General features: G+C 45.3%; 1 protein-coding gene across 3 annotated transcripts in view; it reads right to left on the reverse strand.

The window, feature by feature from the left end:
• The window catches only part of SLC4A11 (solute carrier family 4 member 11), a 1,871,484-nt gene that overhangs the window by 707,332 nt on the left and 1,145,475 nt on the right, over positions 1-18,677 (reverse strand). For all 3 annotated transcript variants that reach the window (XM_086964299.1, XM_086964301.1, XM_086964302.1), the window contains exon 8: positions 18,324-18,524. In XM_086964299.1, coding sequence (XP_086820425.1) covers positions 18,324-18,524 — 201 coding nt within the window. The remainder of the gene's footprint in view (positions 1-18,323; positions 18,525-18,677) is intronic.

Here is an 18,677-nt window from a genome sequence, read left to right on the forward strand (position 1 = left end):
CATATTTTACAGTCTGCAGCCTTATGGTCTGGGTACAGGCAGTACATACAATCTTTGTGCTTGTCCTCAACGTACACCCTCTTCTTAGCGCAAGTAGCAAAGGCTTTAAAGAGTGCCTTCTCCTTAGAAAACATCCTGAAGAAGTTGTTGAAGAAAAAACTGATGAAAAGGTTGTAGAATTAAAGTTGACAGGAAAAAAACTGAGCAGAGCTCAGTGGAGACACTCTTGCACAACGTGTGGTAGAAAATCTAAGGTTCTGAGCTTCTTTCAGGAGGGTTCTAAGGGGTGATGCTAATCTGATTGGTTGTTCATTTTTTTTATTCTCTTTTACAAAAATAGGTGGATAGGTTGCAAAACAAGAATGGGCCTAAGCCTATGTTCTGTTTTGGTAATGGTTTCTATTGCTATTTTATGTATACCAGGGACTCCCAATCCGACGACAGGGAACAAGCAAGCATGTGAATCTATGAAAGTTCCAATAGAGGAGTAAGTCACATATAGGAGAAAATGTATTTATCTATCAATAATAAAAGTGATGTAAAGGAGCATACAAATCCATACAATTAAACTGTATGGTACAATCAATATCTTTGAATCCACAAAATCCAGAAAATTCTAGAGCAAGGAGTCTTGACAATTCTTGTATTCAATTTTTCTTTATTCGCAGCCAAGTGTGAGAATGCATACATCAGCCCCCCCATCGGGTTTCGTCCAACATGGACTTCCTCAGGGTTGGGTCCATCTTTCATATATAGGTGAAACGATCTTCTTTCTATTACGTAACATACACACACTCTGGGATTCCCCCATAGCATCCAATAAAATTCAAGGATAGATGAACAGCTTGGGAACTTGATCGCTGCATCTGGCAGATTTGATTTAAAGGCAATTATCTCCTTGAAGCTTATTGGACGCTATGGGGGAATCCCAGCGTGCATGTTTGCAATGGAATAGTAAGAAGATCGAGAGATGACGACAGGAGTACTCTCCTAGGGTATTTAATACAGTTTGAATCATTACGGAGTATTTAACTATATGGAGAGATTGAACATATTGATGATGGATGGAGATATGATCATTTGAAGAGAATACAGCTCTAGCTAGTTTTATATACTATTGGACCATAGACAGGTTATACCTGGTATGTGGTGTTTGACTTCGTGAAGAGTCTCTTATGCCTTGAAGAAGTCATTGGGTGATTGTTTCCCATGACGAAACACGTGTCGGCTTTGCTTTTTTGGCTACATTTTGTATGATTCCAATGAATATTGTATTAAGATCTACATTGTGATGGAAAACTCACGTTTGTGAAGAGAAAAGAAAAGAAAAAAGAAATCGATTTAATGAACTTATGATATGGAAAGAATATGATTTGGTTTCTCTTTTCTCTTAAGATCTAATATTTGCTGTGAGGTGCTCAGGGTCAATATTTCTTTTTCTTGTATTCTTTGTGTTCAAACAGAGGAGTTTGGGGACGTAAGTGGCTGTTTTTCCATGTTCCCTGGAGCAACTTATTTTGGGATTTACTGTTAAAATTTGCGTTGCGCGAGGTTAACCCAGCCACGTCTTTTGCTCAATACAGGGAAATTATAGTTCGGCCCAGATTCAACACAAAATCATAGAAATCCAGCAGTAACAGATGTAGTTATCTCAAGTAACTGTTACGCACGCCCTAAGGTAACTATAACTCACACCCTCGCCATTAATTGCCCCACGTATTACATTGTGACTGAGATAACCAACTACTTAATTTCTATGGTTTTGTGTGTGTAAAAATCAGAACCTAATTATAAAGTCTCTGTAACCTGTGGTTTTTTCAGTGACCATATATGTATATACATATAATTTTGCTAAAAGTAAACCTTTTGGTCCCAAAAAGCACAAGCACACATTCGTATTGTAGTTTGTGTCACTAGTTTGTGTGTGGATGTGCTCCTTGTCAAAAGCAAGAATGCTGACAGTCACAATCAAGTTTGCCAACTGCTAAAGTGGGCTGGCCCACAGCCCCATGATATGGTGAGCACAAAAAGTATGTAAATTGCAACAGACCAATAAATGAAGAGTGCTGGCAAAAGCCTCCATAAGTACATTTATACAAATAATTTGAGTAAAATAAAAAGGTCTTGACTAACGCAAGATCTAAATATACACTTGCAGAAAACCGAAAAACTTACAATAGTACTGTTCTTGAGAGTGGAAGCTGTAAGTACCCTGCTAAAGAACCTGCTAGACATGAGATATTCACCAGAATGAGCATGACCAAAGGTATCTTCTCATGTACGATTTATTCCAAAGATTCCAAATTTAAAGTATTCCAGCAGTAACTCTCTCTATAGTGGCCAAGGAGTAGTGATAACACTAGAAACGTTTCGAAACAGCTCCTCTAAATAAAAACAACTCTTAAGTCCAAGTTAAAAGAATAAGGTTGTACAAAAGGACTTTTTTCTAGGAACCAAGTGGCTGCCTAACACATCTTGAGGACAGAGACCGCCCGCCCCCCTCCGCCTCAACAAGTGAAAACTCATCAGCCTTCTCAGATTAGGCTCAAAAGCTTACAAGAGGAGATTGGTTTTATGCCCTTTTCTGCGTGCAACTTGGGTGTGGCTCAGTTTAAAAGCTACACCAGTCTTGCCCATGAGCCGATTACTACACCTCTTAGATGTTTTTATTTTAGTTTTAGTTGCATAGTTCCATATAGTGTGAACATGACCCTTTCGGGTATCAGAGCGCTGTAAATCAGGAAGCCAATGGTGGGCTCACAAGTTTACCAATGTGGGGGTACAAAAAGGAACTAAAAGAACTAAGATCATATTCAGAGAGCCTGTATTTAGAATGTTCATCTAAATAATATATAAAGTGGCATCATGAAAAAAGAACTAATGATGGGTGTGTGATAGGACCACATAGTCTTGTGGAAAGGCAAGCCACAGAAGTTAGAGTTTGGGGAGTTTACAGCCCATGTACTCTATATGGCTTTACTGGGACTTAAAATAAGGAGAATAGACTTAATAGTGCAGGGTCATATTTGCTCATGCAGATATGTCCTCACCATCTATATATTGCATCTTGCCTTAAGGCTGAGATGGTTTCCAGAGAGGTGACTTACATATACCTTGGCAGTTCTGTTTTGGCGTGGCACACAGGGCAGAGTGTATTGTAAACCTTTTATCTTTTTCTGCAACAAAGCACACAGGCTGGAGTGACAGTTTGCATGACAACTAGTGCTGCAGCCTTGGGTACCCTCTTCAGTACCAATGCCCTAGGTACACGGGATACCATTTACTAGGGACTTAGAGGGGTATCTGAAGTTGTTCCAATTGTGGATTACTTTTGGGGAAAGGCACTGGAAACCTGGTTAGCAGGAACTCAGTGAATATCCAGTCAGAGTCAGGCAAAAAGTGAGGTATAGATAGATAGATAGATAGATAGGATAGACATACACACGCCACTTAAAAATCCCAATAACGAGACGGACACCGACACGGGGGTAGTATTAATAATACTGTCTCAGCTTAATTCTTATACGCTGTTGACGCCTTCCAACATTTCCTGCCTTGATCACATCAGTATATATATATATATATATATATATATATATATACACATATAAACATACACATATATATATATATATGACGGTCCAATTCTTCTCTACCTTCGAAAGAAGACAAAATAGCACTCGAGGGATACATGTCAAACACGCAAGGTTTTATTCGTGGGGGGGCTCACACAGACCCGTTTCGGCATGCTGCCTTCGTCAGTGTGGATCTCACAAGTACAAAACCGGCATGTTAATAAAGTTTTTGTAAAACATGAAAAGTGACAAAGGACCAACACCACTATAATCACAGTGCGCGCCATCTTGGAGTTGTATAAAATACATCGTATTAATCCATATAGGATATGCCTCAAACCCACAGATGGGTTATTGCACATGGATACGAGGGGTAGTTATGAGATTAAATTATTTTCAGTATAAACAAATCATAAAGCCGTGGATTCTATCATTTCCTGTCAAAAATTTTACATATATACAAAGATACATATCTGTTTCATACCGAATTAGAATAAAGTGCGTCAAATTTTGACAGTCAAGATTGCAAGTAAATTATACAGTTCAAACTCATTTCTATGGTAAATCGATCTTGAATTCTAATTTTACAAGTTCCTTCAATACATCGATTAATTCCCATAGAAAATAAAAGGAATATATATGCTTAAAGAACTGTGTAGAAAGAAACCCTTCATCTGTGGCAGATTCATATATACGACTGTATGAAACTGGTAAACATTCTGCTAACACAATAAGCGCAGGAATGTCTATCAAAAAATTCAAAGTTTCAAAGAATCAGAAATTCATAAGGTTACAAGTAACAGATTATAAAATAGAAAACAGAAAATAGATTAGACAGACAAATCAATTAGGCAAAGAAACAACCAGTACAGGAATAGGCTAGGGCTAGCTCTAAGAAGGAATGTCATTTTCACTCCCTGCGATCTCTAGGTTAATTCTACATTCCTGTAGAATATATCTTATTTTCCTAGGTGGAATGCCATTTCTTCCCCACTATTAAGACCTTTCGGATGTTTCGTGGAAAGGTCTATTTTGTACCTTGACTCCAATCTACGGAGTCGCCTCAGGCGATCACCGCCCCTTACATTTGGTGGCACAATATCTATTATTGTAGTTAGTTGCAGTCCCGCCCATGGACTTCAGCAAAGTGACGGGCCACCGGGTAAGCGGGGTCTGCTTGGTCTATGGCCCCAAGATGTTCTAATATTCTTAGTTTCAGCTCTTTAATTGTACTGCCGATGTAGCGAAGGCCACAGGGGCAATGCAAACAGTAGACCGCGTATTGCGTACTACAGGCAATGAATTGCTTGATGGTTATTTTCTTCCCTGTTTCAGATATTATGTACGATAAGACCCTTTTACTGCCTACACAAGCTTTACAGCGGCCACAGGGGTAAAAAGCCTTTTTGTTCCTGTAAGGTATTCATTTTAGGAACTGGTTTTTCCAAATGGCTTGTGACAAGCATGTCACCTACTGATCTGGCTTTGATGAATGTCAATAATGGGTATGATGGTAAATCCTCCTTAAGCACATTGTATGTTAATAGAATGTGCCAGTTCTTTCTAAGCATCATTCTGAGATCTTTTGCCCCTGATGAATATGGGGTACTTGAATTTCCCTTTGTTAGTGGCTGCCTCTTCCTCACGTCCACCCCTAATAGGTTTGGCAGTGAGTAGAGTCCCTCTTGTGATCTTTCTTACTTTCTTCAGTGTCTTTTGCAACAAGTCATTGCCATATCCCCTGAACTTAAAACGGCATAGGCATTCCGAGGCAGCCGCCTCGAAATCAGAATCCCTGGAGCAGTTCCTTCAGAGCCTTAATAGCTCCCCAAAGGGAATGCTGTTGATGAGTTGGGGGGGATGACTACTGCTGGCAAAGAGTGTCGAATTGCCAACAGTTTCCTTCCTAAATAGGGCCGTGTGTAGTTGTTCTCCCTCAATAAAAATTCTCCGATCCAAGTACTCCGCTGCCACCGGACTAATTTAACCAGAGAAATGCAGATTTAGATTGTTGTTATTCAATACCTTACCGTATTCCTCTGCTGTATTTCTTCCACCGTTCCATATGATGAACAAGTCATCGATGTAACGATGCCAACACACCGTTTCCCCCATCTCATGTCCAACCATGCAGCTCCTGGGCACCTGCTCCTCCCACCAGGCCACGAACAAGTTTGCATAGCTGGGGGCAAAGCAGGTGCCCATCGCTGTCCCTGACCTCTGTAGATACAACTGGTCTTCAAATAGAAATAAATTATGGGTCAGACAAAACTCAACAAATTCCAGGATCCTGGTATTATGTCTTGCATATCGCATTTGACTCTGATCTAAAGCACGTTTGACTGCTCCTAGGCCGTGACAATGTTCAATACATGTGTATAAACTGGTAATGTCCAGTACCAACAGCAGATATTCTGAGTCCCATTCCAGATCTTGTTTTTTCACCAAGAAATCCTTGGTATCCTTAATGTAATATTTTAAGTTCTACACCAAGGGAAACAGGATATTGTCTACAAATCGAGACATATTCTCAGTTAGACTGCCGATGGAAGAGATGATAGGACGGCCTGGTGGGCAGTCTCTGTTTTTATGTAGTTTAGGGAGGTGATAAAATGTGGGGGTCATGGGACAGTTATTCCGCAAAAACAGGTTTTCATCTTTGCCCAGCATCTGGAGGTCATACCACTTCTGGATCAATACATCATATTCTTTGATGCTTTGTTGGTAAACATCATTGGTACATTTTGTATAAAATTTCATATCTGAGAGTTGCCTCAATGCTTCGTTCTTGTAGTAGTCCCTGCTCATTAAAACCACGTTCCCCCCTCTGTCTGAGGGTTTCACCACAATGTTCTTGTCTTCCATTAGGGTCTTTAAGGCAATATTTTGTTGATCTGTGATGTTATGGTCCTGATTGTGGTGGTCCGCTTTCCGATATTTCATAAGGTCATTGTTCATTGCGTCCGTAAATACGTCCACAGCGTCCCACGGAGACTGAGGAACAAAGACAGAAGTGGGGTTGAATTTACTTTCCTCCCTTTCCTGTTCAACTCCTTGCAATTCCGCTCTTTGTGCCATGTCCAGTAGTTCAGTGTTTGAGGATTGCTCCATTTCTAAATCCTCAAGGATCTCCACTGTTCGTAAGTCTCTACTGCTCAGAGCATCTGTTGCAGTTATCCTCGTTCCTTTGTTGCTTCGATCTTGCAAATGGGGACGCAGTTTAAAGTACTTATGGAGTTTTAACTTCCTTGTGAAGCAGAACAAGTCAATCCTTGTTTGTGTATATTCCAACTCATTGTTGGGACAGAATATATATATATATATATATATATATATATATATATATATATATATATATATATATATATATATATACACACACACGCATTCAACAATTAGTATTGGGTCACTCTTGTAAGTCCTCGTACAGTGTACATAGGTAACCAGGGCATAAGTGCACCCAAGGCCTACCAGGGGCTGCAGCATGTATTATGCCACCCCTGGCTGGCGATCTAAACAGACACAACTGGCTGGTAACACAGCTGGGGCAAGGTGGTGTAATCACCCTTTGCTTTAGATATAGTATACCTATATCTAACCCTAAAATGGACACATATACTCCTATAAGTCACTCCTATGGCAGGCCTTAAAAATCCTGGAGGCAGAGTGCTTGGAATTATGTGAGATGGTGCTCTAGCATGAGCTGAGCCTGTCTGCAGCTTTCGGAACCAAGTTGTTTTGCTGTTTCCATGATAATGCTATACCATATACTCTTAAGTGGATCTTGGCTTAGTCTCTTTCTCAACATAGGAAAAATGTGATCCGGGACACCAATGAGTTTTTTGTTTTGTTTGGGCCGTGCCTTCCTTGCTCTTTTTCGTTGACGTTTTGTTAATTTGTTCTGGTGCTCAGTCAGAAGGGTTGGTGAGCCTTCGTGGATTTGCTCTTCTTGGCTTTCCAGTACCCTTTTGTCTTGACCTTTAGATGTTTTCTTCTCGGCCCCATTAGGGCGTCGGTCCTGGAGTTGGCTTCCGTATTGACCATTTGGAATTCCTTCCTTATGAATGGTGTCCGTGTGTTCCCGGTTTCTATTTTGTTTGCCGGTGGATTTAACTACACCCAGAATGTCAGTTAGAATCTCTGGAAGGGTGGCCAGTTTTTCAATTATACTGCCACAGTTGCAGCGAGTAAGTTTTGCGTAATTTTTTGTTTGTGATCTGTTTCCTGAATTTGTGCGATTTCTACTTTTGTTTGACTTATTAACCTCATTTTCCTTCTTGGGTAGAGAGGTTAATATTGTGTCGACTTTAGAGCTTATTTTGGAAATGTGCTCAGCGATTATGTTTGTTAGATCTATTTGTACTTCCATTTTGTCCGACTGGAAGTTTAATGCTTTTATTACTTGATCCAGTGTACTAATAAGGGATTTAACCCAATTTGGGTTGTTTTGAGGACCTGCTTCATTTCCTAAAATCGCGCTGGACTGTTCAATCCTGCTTGTCAATGAGATTAGGATAGGGTTCGCCTGGGCTTGGTTTTTTGCCTTGTTACTGACACTACTAGTGCCGTCAATCAAAATTATTTGGCTACTGTCATGGTCCTTTCTATTTCGCGGTGTTGATTCCTTCTGCTCATGTGTGCGCCCCTTTATGGAGGGAGATACGGTTGTCGATTGCTCAAAATCTAGTGCTCTTTTTGTTTTTTTCTTGATTGTATTAATCTGCGTTGGTGTGTTTGTAATTGAAACAGGCTTTTCAGGCTCTGTCTCCCCATCAAGTTTCTGGCTTATTGAACCTCCCGTGTCCACTCCTACTGCTGGTTTCTTGTTGTTGGTGTATTCTTTGTGACTTGTGTTTTGTAGACTTTATTTGGCAAAGAGATTTTGAAGCGAGTCTAGGCCTTGCGTTGATGACAGATACGTGGAGTTATTCCGGACCTTTGTTTCTTGAACACGTGAGCAGGTTGCGAGTTTGTTGTCACATTCTTCATTGAAATCCATTTTCTCAGAGAGACTGAATGCCTTATGTACTTGGACCTGAACTGTTTCTCCGTTTATTCAGGATGTTAATTTTCCCTGTGTTACCAGAATTGCCTTGTAAGTTTTCCTGTGTACTTCGATTTCTTTGCATTTTTTCCTTGTTTAATACCCTTAATACTGTGAACGATTTAGATGTCTCTGGACGTATTGGGCTTGGGAGATTTTGCGACTCTGCTGTTCCGGAGAAAATCTCTGAAACCGGATCTTTCAAAAAGAAAAATGTGTTAATTTTTTGCTGCCCGTGATTACGTGTCGCTGAACAAGGGATTCTCCGGTATTGCCACTAACTTTCCCGAGTCTTGCCTCTCCATTGTTATCTCGTTTTCTTCGTCTGATGGCGAGGATAAGCGCTCTTTGGGGATTGATTTCAGGTTTGTTTTGTTTTTTTGCTTTTTGCTGAGATTAGTTTGCCTTTTGGTACCGGATCTCATTCTGGATTTTGAATGTGGTTTAAATTTTTTTTGGGTTCTAAAAGTCAGGAGACTCTTGCTTGCTTTGTGTATGCCTCCGGCTGCCCTGGTGACAACCTTTTTGACTTGGGAGCGATTTAGGAAGCGTTTTGGTTGTGCCCTCTGAAGAAACAAAGTTTGTGAGTAGAGATGTTGCTCACAGCTAGTGGGCTCTGGGAGCTGGCCACTAGATTCTAACCGCGTCTGCTGATATTGAGTGTGGGGTGCGGCTGTCGCAGTCCTAACTGTCACGGTCCTGACCTGTCCGGACCGACTTTTGCTGGGTTTGGTACTTGATGCTGGGGGCCCTCTCCCTCCTTGTCGGCTGTGTAGTTGGTGACGACTAATACAGCGGCGGTGGTGTTATCACAGCACTCGCACAGCGCTCACACCTGCCCGCACAACAGCTTGAGCGTTCGTGGCTAGTTCCTGGTCTCGGTTCCTTGCATAAATCCCGTGGCGTGCTCCCGGCGTAGACTTGTGCTTAGAGGGGCTCTTCTCCTCCTCTTCCTCTTTGTTGGTTTTGGCTGTGTCAGCGATGTCAGCTTATGAGGGTTTGGATGAGCTCTTGAATGCTCAAAACTGCTACTTCTGAGCTGTAGCTCGTGCTCCGTCGGTGAGTCTGTGCTGTAACGGGGATTGCTGCTGGGGTTTGTTACTGCCCAATGCTGCCCTAATGTTGAGGTTGTCCAGCCCCTACACGACCCCTCGGTGCTTGGTGGGATCTCCTTGATGGAGGATGTATCGGTGGTGGGAGCGGTGTTGTTGTTACTGTAAAACAGGGCTCGGCGCTCACACCACCCTTCTCCCCTCTCCTGTTCGCCAGCCCACACGGGCACCCCCAAGAGCTGCTATTCCTCACCGGCCGTTAAGTAGGCAGTGATGGCAATTTGTTTACTAGTTATTTACTGGTTATTTACCGGTTGACTCTGCCCACGCAGGCTCCTCTGTGAGCTGCTCTCCCTCTGGTGCATCTGGTGCTGTTAGGGAGACAGAGGTGGCGGCGGCAAGGACGGAGGTGTTGTTTTTGCAGCGCTGACACAGCGCTCACACCGCCCGCCCGCCTTTCTCTTCTTTCCCGCCCGCCTGTTGCTCCTTACCGCTGGGTGCTCCAGGTCCGGGCTTAGACTCTGGGCTCGCGGTAGGATTCGCAGCAGGCTCGCGGTAGGGTTCGCGGCTGGCTCGCTCGTGGACGGCACAGGGAGCGACTCTCCCTGCAGCTGCGGTCCATGGTCCACGGTCCTCGGTCCGCAGCTGAATCGGCTGAAAGCCGCGCCACACCTCTCCCGTCAGCAACAGAACAGAAACGGAAACGGCAGGTAAGGTCTCTGGCGCCCTCCTGTGCACTGATTTGAAAACGAGGGCTAATTTTGTCGGCACTGCTATCTTCTGAACCAATGCTGGCTTTCACAAAGCCACGCACTTTGGTTAATAATCACACCATGCCACATAACTTCAATTCTATTGAACGTGCACTGCTGATACCATTAAGCCACCACTGCTAACACACCTTTTTATAATTAACGTCAATTTCATAGTTCACAAACCATTATAACTCGTATTGACTACCGTTTTGAAACCACCACATGCTGGCACGACACACACCCATTAACCTAGAAGATGAGCTCAATTCGTCCCCTCATAGTACTATTGCCATTCCAGATTTTTTCCTTGATGACTGGTTTATAACTCGAAATGCATTGGAAGGAACAAAAACATGAGAACATTGCAATGAAAACGAAGAAATGCGTTACTTACCTGTAACAGCAGTTATCCAGTATTGGTGTCTTTCATAGATTCACATGCCTGAATCATTCCCCGTCGTCGAGACGGGAGCCTCCGGTAAATAAAAAAGTAATGTCCATAGACATACATAGAGAGAAAGGGTCCAAGGGTCTCCCCTTAGCAGCCTTTCCTTGTCCTTATGTAAAAAGGACCAAACTGACCTAGTCAGCCAATCAGCTCCGACCTCCCTCTAGAACCTTCCTGGGAGGAGCCTCAGTCCCTCAGATTTTCGTACGCACCCAGCTAGGTTTGGCGTAATATAGTTCCGAGAGGGAGGTGAGTCCTTCCCGGGGAGGCGGGAGGGTTGCATGTGAATCTATGAAAGACACCAATACTGGATAACTGCTGTTACAGGTAAGTAACGCATTTCTTATCCAGTATTAGGGGTGTCTTTCATAGATTCACATGCCTGAATCAGAGTAGCTAGCAATCACAGTAGCACATTTGTAAAACAGAGTCGCTCTGCCGTCATAGTAGATAATGCATATAATATCATACAATAAAGAGACAGCTTAGATATAATATCATCAGAGCAATAATGTGCATACCTGGAAGGCGGGATGTAGGAAGGCTCACCTTACTGAAAGAGATGGCGAAGCACCGCCTGGCCCACTGCCGCATCCTTCTGGAGTTCAATGTCCAGGCAGTAGTGTCTGGAGAAAGTATGCGGTGACTTCCAGGTCGCCGCCCTGCAGATGTCCAGGATTGGCACTCCTGCAAACAGCGCCGCTGACGTGGACATCGCCCTGGTGGAATGAGCGGTAACATGAACATTTAGAGGCCGGCCGGCCTGTTCGTGGCAGAAGGAAATCGCCGAGGAGATCCATCTGGATATGCTTTGCTTCGTGAGTGGTAGGCCCATTCTTGGCCTGCTGTATGCCACGAACAGCTGTGAGGATTTCCTTAGATCCTTAGTCTTCTCCAGGTAGAACTTCAGGCACCTCATAAGGTCCAGAGAATGCAGTGACCTTTCCGCTGCTGTGGAAGGGTTGGCGAAGAAAGACCTAAGGACCAAAGGTTCGTTGAGATGGAAGTCCGACGGTACCTTTGGAATGAACTTAGGGTTTGGTCGCAGTATCACCCTATCATGTCTGAATTGTAGATAAGGTTCTTGAATGGACAAGGCTTGCAGCTCGCTAACCCTTCTGGCCGAAGTTAGAGCGAGCAAGAGTGCAGTTTTCCATGAAAGGTGTTGAAGCGATGCCCTGTGAATGGGTTCAAACGGGTGTCGCATGAGCTGGTTGAGTACCAGGTTAAGCTGCCAGGTGGGGGGTACTTTCCGAGGCCTCGGGAAGGATCTGTATAGTCCTTTAAGGAATTGTTTAAGTAGCCGACTAGACCACAGAGATGGTCCTGTGATCGTTCTGGTGAACCTCGAGATTGCTGCCAGGTGGACTTTGATGGACGCATGCGCCAGTCCCGACTGGGCCAAATGCAGGAGGTATGGTAGTATTTGTTCTGGTGTGATGGTGAGTGGCCGTAAGCCCTGTTCCGAGCACCATATGCAGAATCTTTTCCATTTGAGACAGTAGGTCTTGTTCGTACTGTCCGCTCTTGCTTTGGCTAGCACATCCCTGCAGTCTTGTGGGATATTCAGGTCCCCGAATTCTCTGTGCTCAGGAGCCAGGCTGATAATTTGAGCGATTGGAGGTTCGGGTGTTGCACTTGCCCGTTGGACATCGTCAGTAGGGCTGGGTGTTGGTTCAGTCGGATCGGTGATTTGATGGATAGTCGAAGCAGATCCGAGAACCAGTGTTGCCTCGGCCAGGACGGGGCGATCAGGATCAGGGTGCATGGTTCCGCTTTCATTTTCCTCAGGAGCCGTGGAATCATCGGGAATGGAGGAAAGGCTAATGCAAAGACGCTGTACCATCCGATGGAGAACGCATTTCCTAGTGATCCTGGTTGGGGATGCCAACTTGCGTAGCACGGGCATTTTGCGTTCCTCCTGGTGGCAAAGAGGTCGATGTTTGGGACTCCCCAAAGAGAGAAGATGTGAGTGAGGGCGCTGTCCGATAGTTCCCACTCGTGGGAGAGGGATTTTTGCCTGCTCAGGGCGTCCGCGATGGTATTGTCCCTTCCCGGCACGTACTCCGCTTTGAGTTGGATGTCGTGTAGTACCAGCCAGTTCCAGATCGTCTGTGATTCGCGTGAGAGCGAGAGTGAACGCGTTCCCCCTTGTTTGTTCAAATAGTGCATCGTCGTGGTGTTGTCCGTCCTGACGAGCACTGGGGATTTCTGGATGCGGGGTAGGAAGGCTTGTAGAGCCAGAAACACTGCTCTCAGCTCCAAGAGGTTGATATGGAGCAATTGCTCTTGAGAGTCCCATTTGCCGCTGATCTGTAGGTCCTGGAGCACCGCGCCCCATCCCTCTAGGGAGGCGTCTGTTGTTATCACCAGCGGTGATGCTGGGAGGAGAAACGGTAAGCCCACCATCAGATAGTGACGACTTGTCCACCATTGTAGAGCTTTTGAAATCTTCGGTGTGATCCGAAGGATGTCTTCGAATGAGCCAGTGCTTTGGGTCCATTGGCTCGCGAGTGCCTCCTGCAAGGGCCGCATTCTGAGCCTGCAGTGCGGTATGAGGAGTATGCAGGAAGACATCATCCCCAGGAGGGAGGAGTAAGTCCGAACTTTCAGGTGCTTTTTCTTTGCCACAGCCGTGGCCAGAGATAAGATCCTGTCTGCTCTTTCTTTTGAGGGGAAGGCCTTCGTGCAGCTTGTGTCTAACATGGCCCCTAGGAAGGTAATTTTTGTTGCGGGCACCATGCATGATTTCTTGATATTGAGCGTCAATCCCAGATTTTGAAAGAGATTGGTGCAGGCGTTGGAGGACGTGACCGCGTCCCCAGGTGAGGGTGCTTTCACCAGCCAGTCGTCTAGGTAGGGGAAGACTTGGTGGCCCAGTTGGCGCAGGAATGCCGCCACAGGCGCAAGGCATTTCGTGAATATGCGCGGTGCGGACTTGAGGCCGAACGGCAGTACTTTGAACTGATAGTGACGGTCCGCCACCTCGAATCCTAGGAACTTCCGGTGAGTTTTGAGGATAGGGATGTGGTAGTATGCATCCTGGAGATCCAGTGACACCATAAAATCTCCTTTCTCTAGAATGCCCAGGATTTCCTGAATTGTCACCATCCTGAATGATTGGCTTCGTAGGAAGGTGTTGAGCCCCCGGAGATCCAGGATGGGTCTCCACTTGTTTTCTTTTTGTTGTACAAGAAAGAAGTGGGAGTAAAATCCTTTCCCCTTCGAGGATGCTGGAACCCTTTCGATTGCTCCTTTTTGTAGCATTGTCGAAAGTTCCTTTAGAAGCAGGCGTGGATGTTTGTGTGTCCGTCTGCGTGGAGGGGTATTGGGAGGGATGGAGGTGAACTCGAGAGAGTGGCCAAATCGAATAATTTGAAGAACCCACCGGTCCGTGGTGATGTTCTGCCAATTGTGAAGGAAATGGGTCAGCTTTCCTCCAATTTGAAAGGACGGAGATGGTGTTCGGACTGGCTGGAGTAGGTGGTCACTGGCGGCCGCCAGCGCCCCTCTTGGTGTTTTTACCTCTGTAGGACGATCTTCCGAATGAAGACTGTCTGCCCTGTTGTTGCTTGTTTTGGTACTGGCCTTTTTGATTGTACGAGAATGAGGACGAGGACCTGTTTTGATATGAGCCTCGATAGGAAGATTGACCCCTGGGCTTGTTGCCCCGAAAGGACTGGTTTCTGAACTGTAGAGATCCCAGGGCCCTTGCCGTGTCTGTGTCCTTTTTAATGGCCTGTAGGGCCTCGTCGACCTGTACTCCAAACAGGTGCTGGCCGTCGAAGGGCATGTCTAGAACCTTTGCCTGAACTTCTTGGCGGAATGAAGTGGCTTTGAGCCATCCCTGTCGTCTCAGTACAGCCGCTCCCGCAAGTTGACGGAAGCCTGTCATGGCTGCGTCGATAGCACAGTCTATGAGCTCCGCTGCTGAAGATTGACCCTCCACGAGGAGCGCTTTCACCTCTCCCTGGACGTCATCAGGTAGTTCCTTTATGTAAGGGGCAATGTCCTCCCATAATTGTCGATTGTAACGCCCTAGCAAGGCAATGGAGTTGGCCACCTTGATGGACATGGCCGATGTGGAAGTGAAGCGCTTGCCTATCGTGTCCAGTTTCCTGCCCTCTTTGTCCGGGGGAGCTGACAGTGGTGATGAAGGGTTGCGGGAGTTTTTCTGGGCCGCCTGCGTCACTACCGAGTCCGGTTTGGGGTGACCATTTAGGCAAGCCGCTGCAGTGAGTGGTGCCCTGTATTTTTTATCAAGGCGTGGGACCACCGCTGGCACAGAAGCAGGAGTGAGCATTAGCTTCTTACCCTGTTCCCACAAAAAGTCTATGATTGGAACAGCTTTTGCAGATTTTTGAGGCTGTTCCTTGAAGTCGTGGAGGAAACAGTCCGTTTCCGTGGATTCCACCACCATGTGGAATCTCTTCGCCGCTCTCTCCACCAGCTTGTGGAAACCCGCAATGTCCACCGGTGGGGAGTCCGCTTGGCGTGGTTGTGGTGAAGCTGGGGATGATGTAATATATTCGTCCTCATCAGCCTGGTCCGAGTGGTCTGAGTGAACCTCCTGGACCTCTCCTTCCTCCAGTTCTTCCTCTTCCTCTTCTTCGTCCGAAGAGACCACCACTTGAGGATGAACTTCCTGGTGGGGTTGATGGCGAGGATGAGGGCGTTCCGGTGCGGACACCTGAACATGCACTGGAGGCGTCTGATCTTCTTTGTCCCCTGGTGCGGGACTCTCAGGTGCTTGACCGCCTTTGCTAGGCTCCGGAAAGCGCCGCTTGTAGTCTTGCACAAGAAGTTTCAAGTCATCCACCAGGGTCGCCGGCAGGCATATCATGGGGGTGACTTCGGTGTGGACACTGGTTTGGACCGAGTGTTCCTGATACGTGAATTCGTCCTGTTCCTCATCAGTGCTTTGGCATTTTATGTGGAGGTCTGTGAGTGAAGTAGCGGGATTCAGATGGTCATCCTCCTCGGATTCCTCGCTTTGGAAAATTTCTTGAGGTGGTTGTTTTTCCACCTTGCTAGGAGACGTCGTTTCCGGGGTAATTATTGACTTGCCCTGTTTGGTAGACTGAATGGTAGAGCTCGTAGTCGTCGAGGGGGCCGTCGACGGTGGTAGCATCATGTACGGCGTCTCCACCAGCTTTGATTTCTTCCATGTTTCGTTCGTCGTCGAATCGCCCGTCGACGGTGTCGTCGTCGAGCCCGTCGTCGACGGTGTCTTCGTCGACGGTGTCTTCGTCGACGGTGTCTTCGTCGACGGTGTCTTCGTCGACGGGCTTGTCGCCGACGAGCCGGGCGTCGACGAGGTCTTCGTTGACGGAGGGGTGGACGAAGGGATCTTGGTCGTCGACGACTGCGCAGCCGTCGTCATCGACGGTGCCTTCGTAGACGATTGTCTCGTCGACGAGTCTCTCGTCGACACTCTCGTCAACGACGGTTTTGACGACGACGTGCTCGTCGCTGTTGATGGCGTCGTCGACGGTGTAGTCTTCGTGGTCGACATGGTCAGGGGAATAATTGAAGAAACAGGCCTACCTGTAGATGAAGAGGAAGTAGTCATCGTCGTTGAAGCTGAGGGCGACGATGCCGATGTGGTAGACACCGTGGTTTTTACTGAAGTAGTCCTCTGGCTTTGTCTGGAGGACGGAGCAGGCATTTTGAAGGTTTTATCTTCCTTCGCCGACACTGAGGATGACGCCGATCTCGCCTCAGAAGACTTTTTGTGAGTCTTCGCAGGAGGAGTGTCTGAGTGGCCCGGGGAAGCGTCCCTTGGCCTTTTGCTCGAGACAGCAGAAGTTCTGGAAACGCTGCTCACAGAGGACTCTGAATTGTCCCTGTTCTTAAGCCTGTCCAGCCAGATCAGAAGGCGACCTTCTCTGTCTCTCACGGTCTTTTTGGGAAAAGACCGACAGATTGCGCATTTTTCCGAATTATGATCTGGGTAAAGGCAATACAGGCACAGGTCGTGTTTGTCATCCACATGAATCCTTTTCTTGCTGCAGGAAGAGCAGGCCCTGAACAGGGCTTTCTTCCCCGAGTCAGACATGAAAAAGGCAGTATAAACACACACTTACTTCAGGGGTAGTGTGTTGAGGAAGTCCTTGAAGAGTTTTTAGGTTCAGAGAAACTTCCAAGAGAGTTTGTTGATTTTTAGAATAATCCTGAGGAGAGCTCAGGCTGGAGACTCCCTAGCACAACGTGCGGTAGAAAATCTGAGGGACTGAGGCTCCTCCCAGGAAGGTTCTAGAGGGAGGTCGGAGCTGATTGGCTGACTAGGTCAGTTTGGTCCTTTTTACATAAGGACAAGGAAAGGCTGCTAAGGGGAGACCCTTGGACCCTTTCTCTCTATGTATGTCTATGGACATTACTTTTTTATTTACCGGAGGCTCCCGTCTCGACGACGGGGAATGATTCAGGCATGTGAATCTATGAAAGACACCCCTAATACTGGATAATGAATATCTATGGAAAAGTGAATAAAACGTTTGCAAAGAAACAAAACACACGTTAATGAACTTTTTTTGAAAAGTTGGTCGACAAATAGGAAACCTTAGTTCAGAGGACACAGATAGTGCACAGGGGGACACATCCACACTGTGATGTGCAGCCATTCATATTAGATGGAACAACTCTGCCATAACTAAAGTCAGACTGAGGTTAAATTTATATATGGTTGGCACCCACTGATCCACTATCCGACCCACTTGGAGTTCACTAGTTTCAACCCACCAAGGTTAAGGGCATTGCAGCTTTTTGAATGATTCTCCTCGAGACACTTAACCACAATGGCTGACCTATCCCTCCCCTGCCTGTAACACCCATCTATGCACTAAAGCAGGACATTACTTATATTTTGGAATTCTAGATTGACAACTTTGACCTGAAATTTTTGCACCGTGATCTTCCTGTGTTTTTTCTTCCTTGATTTGAGATACAGCATAATGTAGATGAGCCTTTAACGTGTTTGCTTAATGCTTGTTTTATCTTTTCCTGCAATTTGTCCTTGGCCGCAAGCTATGTTTGGACTCCTGTTATACTTTAATGGTTTTTGGCAACCATGTCGTACTTTGTTGTAATGAGTCAAACTTTCAATAAAAAGATTATGATTTAAAAAATATATATAACAGCATAACCATTGTTAAGAAATATAGTTCAAAATCCAATCCCGTTTTTCACAATAAAATTCCAACATTTCTATCATGCTGAAAATTTCTCAATCGAAATTGGGTGAAGTAAACTTCGCAAAATGCTCAAATTCAAAGGATGAATGCTTAATGTTATTCACATTTCTTATCGATACTTCATAACATATCAAAAGAGTGTTCTGCATGATATTTGCCATTGCAAAGACGACAGGAGTAACTACTAAGTCTTTTTATTGCATACAGCCTATTGTTTCTTCAACAAGTACATACATTGTAAATAAGTATTACCTACCTTGAGAGGCTTTTGATTTTGCACTTTATGACTTTCATTCAGAATGGAGGGACCCTGATTAGTCAGCAAATGACGCTGATGTACTAAGGCATCCTTAAATTCTTCTTCTGTTTTGGTTTCAAGTAGTTTCTGCCGGAAAGCAATGTCCGAAAATATCGTTGCAAAGGTGCGACCCACTTCAGTTGCAGTTTTAGTGCTTTTCTGATGAGAAAAAAAACGTATAAAGGACACTTCATATTTCATACATTAACGCTACTCCTTCTATTTAACTTATTGAAATACATAATGGGTATGATGTAGGATAGGTTATACCTTGAGAAACCATCACTCATTTTGTGTATGGCACAGAAAGAT

This window comes from Lissotriton vulgaris, chromosome 3_2 (genome assembly GCF_964263255.1).
Source record: "Lissotriton vulgaris chromosome 3_2, aLisVul1.2, whole genome shotgun sequence".
Classification (NCBI taxonomy): Eukaryota; Metazoa; Chordata; class Amphibia; order Caudata; family Salamandridae; genus Lissotriton; species Lissotriton vulgaris.